The sequence below is a fragment of the Leptonychotes weddellii genome, chromosome 3, assembly GCF_054177405.1.
Source record: "Leptonychotes weddellii isolate Sample4059 chromosome 3, ASM5417740v2, whole genome shotgun sequence".
Taxonomy (NCBI): domain Eukaryota; kingdom Metazoa; phylum Chordata; class Mammalia; order Carnivora; family Phocidae; genus Leptonychotes; species Leptonychotes weddellii.
In genome coordinates, this window is record NC_138371.1 from 40,294,479 (window position 1) to 40,306,319 (window position 11,841).

The 11,841-nt window shown below is 39.2% G+C and overlaps 1 protein-coding gene across 2 annotated transcripts in view; it reads left to right on the forward strand.

The window, feature by feature from the left end:
• The window catches only part of HIBCH (3-hydroxyisobutyryl-CoA hydrolase), an 87,747-nt gene extending 77,180 nt beyond the window's left edge, over positions 1 to 10,567 (forward strand). Inside the window, exons 12-14 of one of the 2 annotated variants that reach the window (XM_006726964.3) lie at positions 2,347 to 2,466; positions 7,164 to 7,197; positions 10,315 to 10,567. In XM_006726964.3, coding sequence (XP_006727027.2) covers positions 2,347 to 2,466; positions 7,164 to 7,197; positions 10,315 to 10,430 — 270 coding nt within the window. In that variant the 3' untranslated portion in view covers positions 10,431 to 10,567. The remainder of the gene's footprint in view (positions 1 to 2,346; positions 2,467 to 7,163; positions 7,198 to 10,314) is intronic. The other variant, XM_031038011.2, reaches the window with a different exon arrangement.
• The last annotated feature ends 1,274 nt before the right edge of the window (positions 10,568 to 11,841 follow it).

Consider the following 11,841-nt stretch of genomic DNA (forward strand, 5'->3'; position numbering starts at 1 on the left):
AGCTGTCCAGTTTTCCCAACACCATTTATTAAAGAGCCCGTCTTTTCCCCATCGTATATTCTTGCCTCATTTCTTGTAGGTTAATTGACCATATAAGTGTGGGTTTATTTCTGGAGTCTCTTTCTGTTCCATTGATCTGTTTATTTTTGTGCCAGTACCATACTGTTTTGATTACTACAGCTTTGTAGTATTATCTTAAAATCTGGGATTGTAATACCTCCAGCTTCAATCTTTTTTCTCAAGATTGCTTTGGCTATTTGAGGTCTTTTGTGGGTCCATAAGAACTTTAACATTATTCTAGTTCTTTGGAAAATGCTGTTGGTATTTTGATAGGGATTGCATTAAATCTGTACATTGCTTTGGGTAGTATGGACATTTTAACAATACTGGTTTTTCTAATCCATGAGCATAGAATCTCTTTCCATTTGTTTGTGTCATCCTCAGTTTCTTTCATCAGTGTTTTATAGTTTTCAGCATACAGGTCTTTCACCTCCTTGGTTAAGTTTATTCCTAGGTATTTTATTATTTTTGGTGCAATTGTAAGTGGGATGGTTTTCTTATTAAGTGGTCTTTTTTTTTTTTTAAAAGACTATTTATTTATTTATTTGACAGAGAGAGACACAGAGAGAGAGGGAGCACAAGCAGGGGGAGTGGGAGAGGGAGAAGCAGGCTCCCCGCAACGCGGGGCTCGACCCCAGGACCCTGGGATCATGACCTGAGCCGAAGGCAGACGCTTAACGACTGAGCCACCCAGGCGCCCCTAAGTGACCTTTTTAATGAAATTAATTGGTAGCCAACTGAGGAAGTATAGCAAAGACAGAGTTTGTGTTTTGAGAATTCTGGATTATATGTAAAGTGCCAAACCAAGAAAGAGGACACAGGCAACTAGCCATGATGGTAGTTCTGAGGTACATGATTGTGGGTTATATACTACAGCCTTTTGGAAAGGGAATCATAGCTTCATTGACTTTGTAGACTAGAAAAGATAGAAGGTGGCTATGTCAGTCCTTTAAGTTCACCTTTCAGCATTGTGAATGAAGTTCTTCCAGCTGTTGACCTGTGATCATGTGGGCACTGCTCTTGCTAGAGAAAACTAGTGGTTTTGTCAGCAAAATGGACCCCTTGTCTATTGCCTGTGGAGAGGAGGGGCCTCCTAGCACAGTATGCAGACTACGGTACAGGGGCCATCATCCTCATGGTCTGTAACCAGAAAGGCGAGACCGTGGAGTGGGATTGCTCCAGGGGCATTAAATGAGATCATGTGCATACAGTACTCAGGGCAGAAGGGTGAGTTCCTACGAAGATGAATCAGATGCATAAAAAGCCTTAATTGCTTTTCTCTCTTTCTCACCTTTTCTTCGGCTTTGTGACTGTAGGTAGGAAACTGATCTTCCTTGAACTTTTCCTGTACAGTTGTCATCTATTTAAGGTTTAGCAGCTGCTAGGTAAAATAATGCCCTGTCCATTCAGTCTGTTCTCTGACTCTGCATGCCACACTTGAGGATGCTACAAGGAACCTGGAATCTTGATGTGGGGAATTCTTTGAACTCAGAAAGTAAAATTTCTACCTTTGAGGCAATAACTCAACAACAGGCCTGAAAACTGTATATGGCAATGATGAAGAGGGCAAGCATCAGATTTACATAGCATATAATGGGAGCTCTTGCAGCAGCTATTGGTCACAGTCATACACGTGTGTCAGAACACTAGTAATAGCATCTTTAAATTCAAAAGGAAGGGGCGCATGGCACTGTGGCCAAGGAGTCAGGCCTGGTATTCTTACTTTATTAAATATTTAAATACTATAGAACACCACCTCATGGTATCGTGAATTGTTTTCTCTCCTTACTTTTAAGGTAAGTAGATTTATTTATAAAGTCTATAGTTCAGTTCAAACACTTCTCTGTAGTCACAAAATGGGAAGGAAAGAGCTATATTTCTACTCTACCTTCTTTATATTATAAGCTAAAATGTTCTCTGAAATCTTAGTTGTTTGTAAGATGTGTATTAATTTTACTTAAGCATAATCACTGTTTGCTTACCTAGTTGGGATCATAATTTATGTCAGGCAGCTACAAAGTATAGATTTCTTTTATTAATTTATGGGTACAGCATTTATTCCACTGGTGGAATGATCTGTTTTGTTATTAAAAGAGATTAGAAAACCATTGGTGCTTTGACAGGATGAGGCTACAGCATAATCTCACTTTTATGAAACTGTCATGTGAAAGTACTGTTTAAGGAGCAAATTTTAATTAAGATTTATATCAAAACTCAGCTAGTTTGTTATAGACAATAAAGGAACTCTTGGGCTAAAGCTAGTAAAAAATTTTTTTTCACTCATAGGTAATTAGTAAAATGTCTCCAACATCCCTAAAGATCACACTAAGGCAACTCATAGAGGGGTCTTCAAAGACCTTGCAAGAAGTATTAACTATGGAATATCGGCTGAGTCAAGCTTGTATGGTAAGAATTTTAAAAATATATACTTATTTTCTATTTATGAAAGTAATAGATGTTCATTGTAGAGCATGTAAAATGCAGAAAACTATAAACAAAAACCTTAAGACTACTTGTAAATGTACTCTGTGGACACACAACAGGCCAATTAGCTTAAGGTATGTGGAACTACTGCTCTCACATTGTTCTTAAGCCCTTACGAAACAGCAACTATATTTGTGTGTAAGTGTAAGAAAGCTTCTAATCTCGGGTGGAATTCAAAATAGAAATTAACCATTTTTCAGGCACGGTCTCTGACCTTGAGGCAAGAAGCATAAACTCTGTAAATCTGAATTCCCTCATTGGTAAAACGAGGAATATATGTATATATAAACTGTATGAATGGGTGTTTATTAGTTTGTTACATATGTTAATTAGTAGTTTAGCATTGAAAATACCATTGTAAATACACTTAAGATAGACTAATCACATAGAATATTAATTTTATGAAACATTTCGGAGTCTTAGAGATTTCTTCTTCTAGGTGAGAAACTCTGAAAGCAGAATCATTGCTTTTGTGTTATATGTAGAGGACCCTTAATTTATGGCATAAAGGAAATATTTTGTTTAATAACTAGAAAGTAGGTCTCCCTAATGGACTTTCATGTCTTGAAATAGTTATTAAGGTATTCAAAGTAGTTCATCTAACTATAAATAAAACTCTATTAGTCACTTGAATCTTAAAGTCACTCCTAGTAGGATGTAAGTAGCAGCTGAGGGCTATTGTTAAGAGAAGTACTGTGACAGGCATTTTATATGTATCCTCTCCATTAAATTTTACACTATTTCTAGAATGATAGGTACTATTCTTGTCTCCACTTTACAGATGAGGAAACTGGCATAGAGAAGTAACCTGCCTCAGGGGGTATAGCTATTTTTTTTTTTCTTAAAGATTTTATTTATTTATTTGACAGAGAGAGAGACAGTGAGAGAAGGAACAGAAGCAGGGGGAATGGGAGAGGGAGAAGCAGGCTCCCCGCGGAGCAGGGAGCCCGATGCGGGGCTCGATCCCAGGATCCTGGGATCATGACCTGAGCCAAAGGCAGTCGCTCAACCAACTGAGCCACCCAGGCGCCCCAGGGGTATAGCTATTAAGTGGCAGACACATGGGGTGTGAAACCAGGTGGGCTCACTCCAAGGCCTGTACTCTGGACCACTACCCAGTATACCTCACGGTCTGTGTTTTCTGCTGTACATTTATTGCACTGCCTGGGTTGATCAGTTGCTTCCTTCCTTCAGGAAATATGTTAGCTATGTTGCCAGGCACCGTGCTAGCTGTTGCGTTGTGGAAAGAATCACCAGTCCTTGTTTTCATGGAATTTATAGTCTACTGAGACTATGAAGAACAAGTAAACAAAATAAGTAAAATAAGTACAATTGTGGTTAGTGCTCCAAAGGAAACATACAGGTTGATGATAGAAGAGAATGATGCAGGGACAGGAGGGAGTAGGAGAGACAAAGGGAAGACATCTTTGAGTTGTCAGCTCCTCTGTGACCTAAAGCGTAAGAAGTGAGTATGTTGAGAAGTCTTGTGGGTTACAGCAGTGGATGATTTGGTTCCATTTGCTTTAAGAAAGTAATTATTGCTGCTGGATGGAGATGGGGTTGGAAGGGTTCAAGAGTGAATGTAGAGACCAGATATGAGCTTATTGCAGTAATCCAGCTGCAAAGTAGTGGGGCTTAGACAAGGGTGGTGGCCCTAGAGAGAAGTGAATGGTTTCGAGGACCAGTGTAGGAGATAGAACTGATAGGCCTTGATGATGAATGCGAGGGAAGGAAAGAGTGCATTTAGGAGTGGGAGCTTGGAGGTGTGGATTAGAGATTTAAGTCTGAAAGACATTAGGACCACTTTTTAAAAAAAGAAACTTTGGAGGGGCACCTAGGTGGCTTATTCGGTTAAGCATCCGCCTCTTGATTTCAGCTCAGGTCATCATGGGTCATGAGATCCAGCCCTGAGTCCCCGACTTGGGCTCCGTGCTCAGTGGTCTGCTTGAGATTCTCTCTCTCTCCCCCTCTGCCCCCCCTTCTCACGTCCATGCTCGCTCGCTCTTTCTCTCTCTCTATGAATAAATAAAATCTTTTTAAAAAAACCTTTGGAGATTTATTTACTTAATAAATTTACTTACCACATGCTAGGCACTGTTAGAGGCACCAAGAATGCGTAGGTAAACAAAATAGACAAAATCCCTGCCCTCGTGGAACTTACCTTCTAGTGGGGGGGATAGATTGTAAACAGGTAAAATTGTAAAATATACAGCATATGATTATAAGTACTAAGGAGCAAAAGTAAAGTGGGCAGGAGGATATGGCATAAAGGGGTGGGGTGGGGGGATGTGGTTGAACTTATAGATAGGATTTACCAGAGAAGACCTGACTGAGAAGATGTTGTTTGAGTGAAAACCTGAAGGAAGTGAGGGAATGAGCTGTGCAAGGCTCTGGGGAGGAGCATCCAGGCAGAGGCCGGTACAAAGCTCTGAGGCAGGAGTGTGCCTGCCTGTCCTTGGAGCTGCAGAAAGCTGTGGATGGAGTGGGCAGAGAAGGGGGGTCGGTGAGTGAGAGAGATGAGGTCAGAGTTAACAGGGTAGAGAAGGGCTGTGCAGAGCACCTATAGCCTGGAAGGTCTTCGTAAAACTTTGGCTTTTGTTCTGAGTCAAACGGGAAGCCACGGGATATTTTTGAGTAGAGGAGTGACATGATCTTATAACAATGGATAAGATCGTATAGAGGGAAAATGAGAGAGCTGGATCTGAGCCCCAAGAAATCCAGCATTTTGAGTGGGTTAGAGGAGAAAGAGCAGTGGAAGAGAAAAAGGACAGAGGTGGGAAAACCAGGAGAGTGTGGGGTCGTGAAAGGAAGAAAGGAGTGTTTCAAGGAGGAGGGAGTATTGTGCCAAAGTGTCTAGTAGGGTAGGATAAAGACATCTTTAGCATATGGCAACACTGAAATTACAGGGGATTTTGGCAAGCCATTTCAGAGGAGTGTTGGGGCAGAAGTTAGAGTGTGGCGAGTTGGAGAGTAAATGAGTAAATGGGATATGGACAAGTGGAGGCTATATGTACACAACTTTTTCTTCTTGAAACAAATAGGTAGAAGCTGGGACTGTGGAATCAAGTGAGATTCCGTGTTATTTTATAAGGTGGAAGATACTAGAACATGTTAGGGAATGACCCAGTAGAGAAAAAAGATGATGTTGATACCAATAGTAGTTAACATTTACTGAACACTTACTATGTGTCAGACACTGTGCTGGGATGTGCAGTGAGATAATCCTCCAGTGGATGTATTGATACTGCCATTTCATATAAGGAAACTTGGCATTAGGGAAGTTACTAGGCCAGGGTCACGTTGTTACTGTGTAGCAGAGGCAGTGGGTGAGCCCAGACATTTGTTGTTTTTTTTAAATTAACATATAATGTATTATTAGTTTCAGAGGTACAGGTCTGTGATTCATCAGTTGCATATAACACACAGTGCTCATTACATCATGTGCCCTCCTTAGTGTCTATCACCCAGTTATTCCATCCCTCCACCCACCTCCCCTCCAGCAACCCTCAGTATGTTTCCTGTGATTAAGAGTCTCTTAAGGTTTGTCTCCCTCTTTGGTTTCATCTTGTTTTATTTTTCCCTCCCTTCCCCTATGATCCTCTCTTTTGTTTCTTAAATTCCACATATCAGTGAGATCATATGATAATTGTCTTTTCTCTGACTGATTTCGCTTAGCATAATACCCTCTAGTTCCATCCATGTTGTTGCAAATGGGAAGATTTTTTTTTTTGATGGTTGAGTAGTATTCCATTGTATATATATACACCACATCTTCTTTATCCATTCATCTGAGCCCAGACATTTGAACTGCAGTCAGTCATTGAGTTATGCTGCCTACATTGATGATGCCAGGGGAAAAAATAGAGATAGATAACCTTCTCAAGCACAGTCCTTAAGAAGAGGAGATGTGAATGGGAATGTGGGGGAGAACAGGCCTTTGAAAGAGGGATGGTCCCTTCCTCTGTAGTCAGGAAAGGGAAAGCATGGTACAGATGGGTGTAGTTGGGCTGCAGGTATTTTAGGGGTGGGAAGAAGAGAATGTTCATGGCTCAGAGCTTCTCTTTTTGTAATGAAATAGAAGGTTAAGTCATTAGCTGAGAATACGGTGAGAGTAAAATTTGCGAGGGGTAGAGGTTGAGAAGGCAGAAGACAGTTAAAATCATCATCTTGGGAAGTGGAGAAGAAAACATGGATCATTGGGCAGTTTTCCATGCCCGTTTGAGATGTGTGGTCATGAATTTTAAATGAAACCAATCACAGATTTTTGTGCAGCAAGATTTAGCCCCTCGAAAGCAGGCAGAGGCAAATGGTAGGGGCAGCTGGTGCTGGGATTTTGCCAGGACGGACTGAAGGGGAGAAAAAGCCTCAAGGGAGATGAGGGCATTTTCAAGGGAAAGTGACCACAATAAAGTAAGTGGTGAAAAAATTGTAGGATCAGTGGCAGAACAGTGAATGTACTTGAGCAGATGAGAATCGGAGGTGGTGATCAAGAGAGTGGGTCATAAAAGTGGTCCAGTCTCTGTTTGTTTCAGGCTGTGGCTGTGGGAGTGGAGGAGACAGATCATCACTGGGCATAAAGATGCCTGGAAATCCACCATTTAATCTCAATTTTCTTTCAGGGAGGCCATGACTTTTATGAAGGTGTTAGGGCAGGTAAGTGATGATTGTTTTCTTCCTGGCTATTATGGAAATAGGATTTGTAAACATATACTGTTAATCAAAGAGGATAGTTGTTTTATTAGTGAAAATTCCACTTTGGTAAAGTTTGCAAAGTTATTGCTTTTTTATATTACCAACTGGCACATAAGGGAATATCAGTCTTTGAAACCAATATGGTTTGAAAAATGCACCTAACCTGTGTCACTGCTCCCTAATTTATATGTAAGAGGTAATCCTGCTTCTCCAATCCCATGGACTGCCTCTGCTAAGTATAGCTGGGCTTGAAAACTCATTCTGCTGCTGGAGCCTGGGAAAAGTGCATTTATTCCCTTGAAAGAAGCCCTCAAGTCCCCTACCCCTCCTCTCTCTAGTACTGGCCTGGCCGTTCCCAGCAGCGTTGAACCCTACTGTAACCTCTTTCCCTGTACCCAAGTGGTTAAACATTGACATTGAGAAAAAACATAGGACATAATTAGTAACATCTGCTAATGTTCTTATTAATTTGTTTTTGTTTATCATCTCCAAAATCAGCATAGTTAGAAAAGGTAAAATAGTTTATTTTTTGTTCTTAGCAAATTTGCAAAACAGTTTACGTGTAAAGCCCATATCCTCATAAATAATAGCCGTTATTTATGTTGCATAAAATGAGTTTTCCCCTTTGCATGTGTTTTGCATATCTAATGTTTTAATGTTTTTATTGTTCGCTTTAATGTAGAGATTCTGTATATACTTTATCTGAATAAAAGATTCTCTGAGCTGTAAGCTTTGATAAAGACTGGTCACTGTTGTAGAATGCTCTTAACTTACGGCATGATATAATATCAGAAATAAGCAGGGGTTCAAATCCTTTTAGACAACCCAGGGAATTGAGTCAGAGGAGATGGCTGTATGTTTTATAAAAACAAGTAAAATATGCATTTTTCACACTAATTCCCTGCAAATTCTTGCTGCATGTGGATCAGAGCCTAGACCTCTGATATTAGGAGGACCTGTGTGCTACTTGGGTTTCAATGCATCATTTTATGTTGTAGCAGCCCTCTTAAACTTAAAAAACAAAGATATTGTTTTCATATATACTGTCAATTATTTAACGGAAACAGTTGGGACCAAGCAGCATCAAAGTTATGATTCATAACACAGGAGCTTATCAAGCTACTTTTTAATGAAGAGAAAGTATACTGCCTCATCTTTTAGCATAACCTCCCTATTTTGCAAGTAGCATCTATTCTGGGTAAAACTGTTTGGTGTTCTTGCATAATAACCAAATGTTTGCTACAGTTTGCTAATTATAAAATATGTTAGCAAATTAGATAAAATAAACTAGCAAATTAGGGGAATGGTTGTCAAAAATTCTTACTCTTAACAGCTAGAATAAGCTACTTCCTGGTTATAGAAGAAAATAAATATAGATTTCAGCAGAACTAGAGAGTTACCAAAAGGAATTTGAGTGGGTGCCTCATGAGACTTGAAAAAACCTGAGCTGTCTACATGGCAGGAACTTGTTATATCTGTGCTAAGTAAAAAATTATGTCTGTGTGAAAAGAACATATAGATTTTATTAATATTCTTTCCTTTTGCCCTTCAGCAGACTGTCAAGGAGGTAGATAACATGACAGCATTGGCCAGAGGGCTTAAAAGGGAAGAGATTCTTGAAGAAAGAATGTTCCAGAATTGTTTTTATTTATGCTGTTCGGGGAATGTAAAACTGTCAAATTGGCAGGGATCATAATATCAGTGTTACCACTGATCTGGTACTAGCCAGAATCCTGTAGCTAGGCGGCCCAGCCTTAAAAACCTCCAGTGTGGGGCACCTGAGTGGTGCAGGCAGTTAAATTATTCGACTCTTGGTTTGGGTCAGGTCAGATCTCAAGGGTCGTGAGATCGAGCCCTGCATCAGGCTCCACCCTCAACGGGAGTCTGCTTGAGATTCTCTCTTCCTCTCCCTTGGCCCCTCCTCCCCCCTCGTTTGCTCACTCTCTCAAATAAATAAATCTTAAACAAAAAAAAACCCCTCCAGTATCCACAAGAATTATGCACATTTTAAGCATGGTTAAAATTCTCTACCATAACCATACTAAGTATAGCCCCCTTCTCTTTTTTTAAAATTTGAGATAATTGTAGATTAACATACAGTTGTTAAGAAATATAGAAAGATCCTGTGTACCTTTCACCAAGTTTTCCCAAACAGTAACGTTTATATAACGGTAGTATACTGTCAGAACCAGGAAACTGACAGCCCCTTCCCTTTTTATTTTTTAAAGATTTTAAGTCATTTGACAGAGAGAGACACAGCGAGAGAGGGAACACAAGCAGGGGGAGTGGGAGAGGGAGAAGCAGGCTTCCAGCGGAGCAGGGAGGCTGATGTGGGGCTCGATCCCAGGACCCTGGGATCATGACCTGAGCTGAAGGCAGACGCTCATCAACTGAGCCACCCCGGCGCCCGTCCCCTTCCCTTTTTAAAGGAGAGGTTTGCCAGTTGCCTCATACTTATGATCCGATGGGGATGCTACGTGGCCACACTAAATGATGACTACACCGAAATAAGAGAAGTAGTTTCTTAGGATAACGCAAAGGTGGTCTGCTATTTTAATTCAGAGCTGTGTGAACTAGAGGATTCAGCAGAACAGCAGTATCCACATTTAATTATGCATAAAGTCATCCCCCCTTCCCTCTACTTCAAGTAATTTTCCTTTCAATTCAATGTGGAGGAGTTTAGAAGGCAGATCTGGGCCCTCCACCCTCCCCTGCCTTCCCTTTAAACCACACCAACTCTGGTTTTAGCTGTTTTATAACAGGAAGATTTCATTTACGATTTTGTTTGAAGAAGGCTAAGGCTTAAGCCACATTAGTAGGCTGTATTCAAGCTACGGGCATTAGACTTAGCAGGTTGGGAAATAACCCCATGGATCATCATCAGTACATTACTATCCATCCAAATCCTATAGGGCTTTAACTTAAAAATGGAACACATGCAAAAATTTTTAACTTTGCAGAAAAAAATGGGCTATAGAAAATATGCCTTGTGTAAGGTAGTTTCTGTCAATTCAGTAATTAAAATCTCGTAATACCTGAAAAAAATGTACTAACATTTCTTATGTCTTCACTTGACAGTTTTAATAGATAAAGACCAGAGTCCAAAGTGGAAACCGGCTGATTTAAAAGAAGTTACTGATGAAGATTTGAATGATTACTTTAAATCTCTGGGAAGTAACGATTTGAAATTTTAAGGTGACTAGATTTTTAAGGGATTATTTTGGAGCAAGTGTCAGCAAACCAAAGTACATGGGCCAGATCCGGCCTGCTGCCTGTTGTTCAGTTTTCCACAAGCTAAGAATGGTTTCTGTATTTTTAAATGGCTGAGGGGGGGGGAAAAAAAAATCAAAGACTAATATGTCATGACGTGTGAAAATTACATGAAGTTCAAATATCAGTGTTCATAAATAAAGCTTTATTGGAACATCACTGTACTCAGCTGTTTACATATTGTCTATGGCTGCTTTGAGTAGTTGCAAAAGAGACTGCAAAGCCTAAAATACTTACTCTCTGATCCTTTTCAGAAAATGTTTGCCAACCCGTTTTATAGAAATGGGAAAATTTGAAGGTTTTAAATATCTATTTGAAATGAGAGCCTTATGTTTTGGCTTTGGGTAGTAGTTTTTATGTTGATTAAATAAACTTATGTATAGATTATTAAAAAAATAACCCTGAAATTTTTTTGGCTATTGTGTTAATGCTTCAGAGAATTTCCTGCATATATAAACCTGTTTTAAAGTAATTATAAGTTACTATAGAAGTGTTCCTTTTATAATATTAGAAATCTCAGGCAAAGAGAAAAGGTTTTTATGAGGTTGTCTCTCTAGTATTATTAACTCAGCTTTGGTCTTCTCTAAAGTTAACCAGGATCCCTTCCTATGGTGAAAGTGATGGTTGTTTTGTAGGATTTGTTAATCTGAAAGAATGAGGAATTAGGAAACTCCAGTCTCTAAAATAGAGACACATTGCTTTCTGCAATTTACATTAAACTTGTGTGTGATAAGTTATCTGCTGTTACACAGAATAATTCAGGAGGAAAATAAAAAGGGCTTTTTGTTCAAAATAGAAATATGTTCAAAAACTGTTGACAAAATAAGTTTTTCTTAAGGTACACAAGAAACTGCAGGGTGTTCCAGACTTGGGACATTAAAGTCAAGGTAAGAATAATCTTTAAAGTTCAGTTTATCATTTATTTTATGACTTATTATAGTTTTCCCTTCATCCCAGACCATTCAGAAACTAAGAGAATTTCTGGTTTTTAAGAACAGAAAGTGGCCAGAACTGAAAAAGACGTCAAAGATCATATCCTGCACCCTTCTTATAGATGAGGAAATTGAAATCTAGGAGTTGCTTTAAATTTTCTAAATATTTAACATGAAGCATTTTTCCCCCAAAAAAGTCAAGAATAGATTTAGAATACAGATGGCATGATAATGGACATGTTTACATTTATTTTCTTAAAGCTCTCAAATTGGACCTGAATGATCCAAGAAATTATTTGTATCAGTGGATTTTTATCCACTTTGTATTCATTAGAAATGCAGAAAAAATATTAAGTTCTTTATATCAAAAAAATTGACAGTACACAATATTGAAAGGCATTTG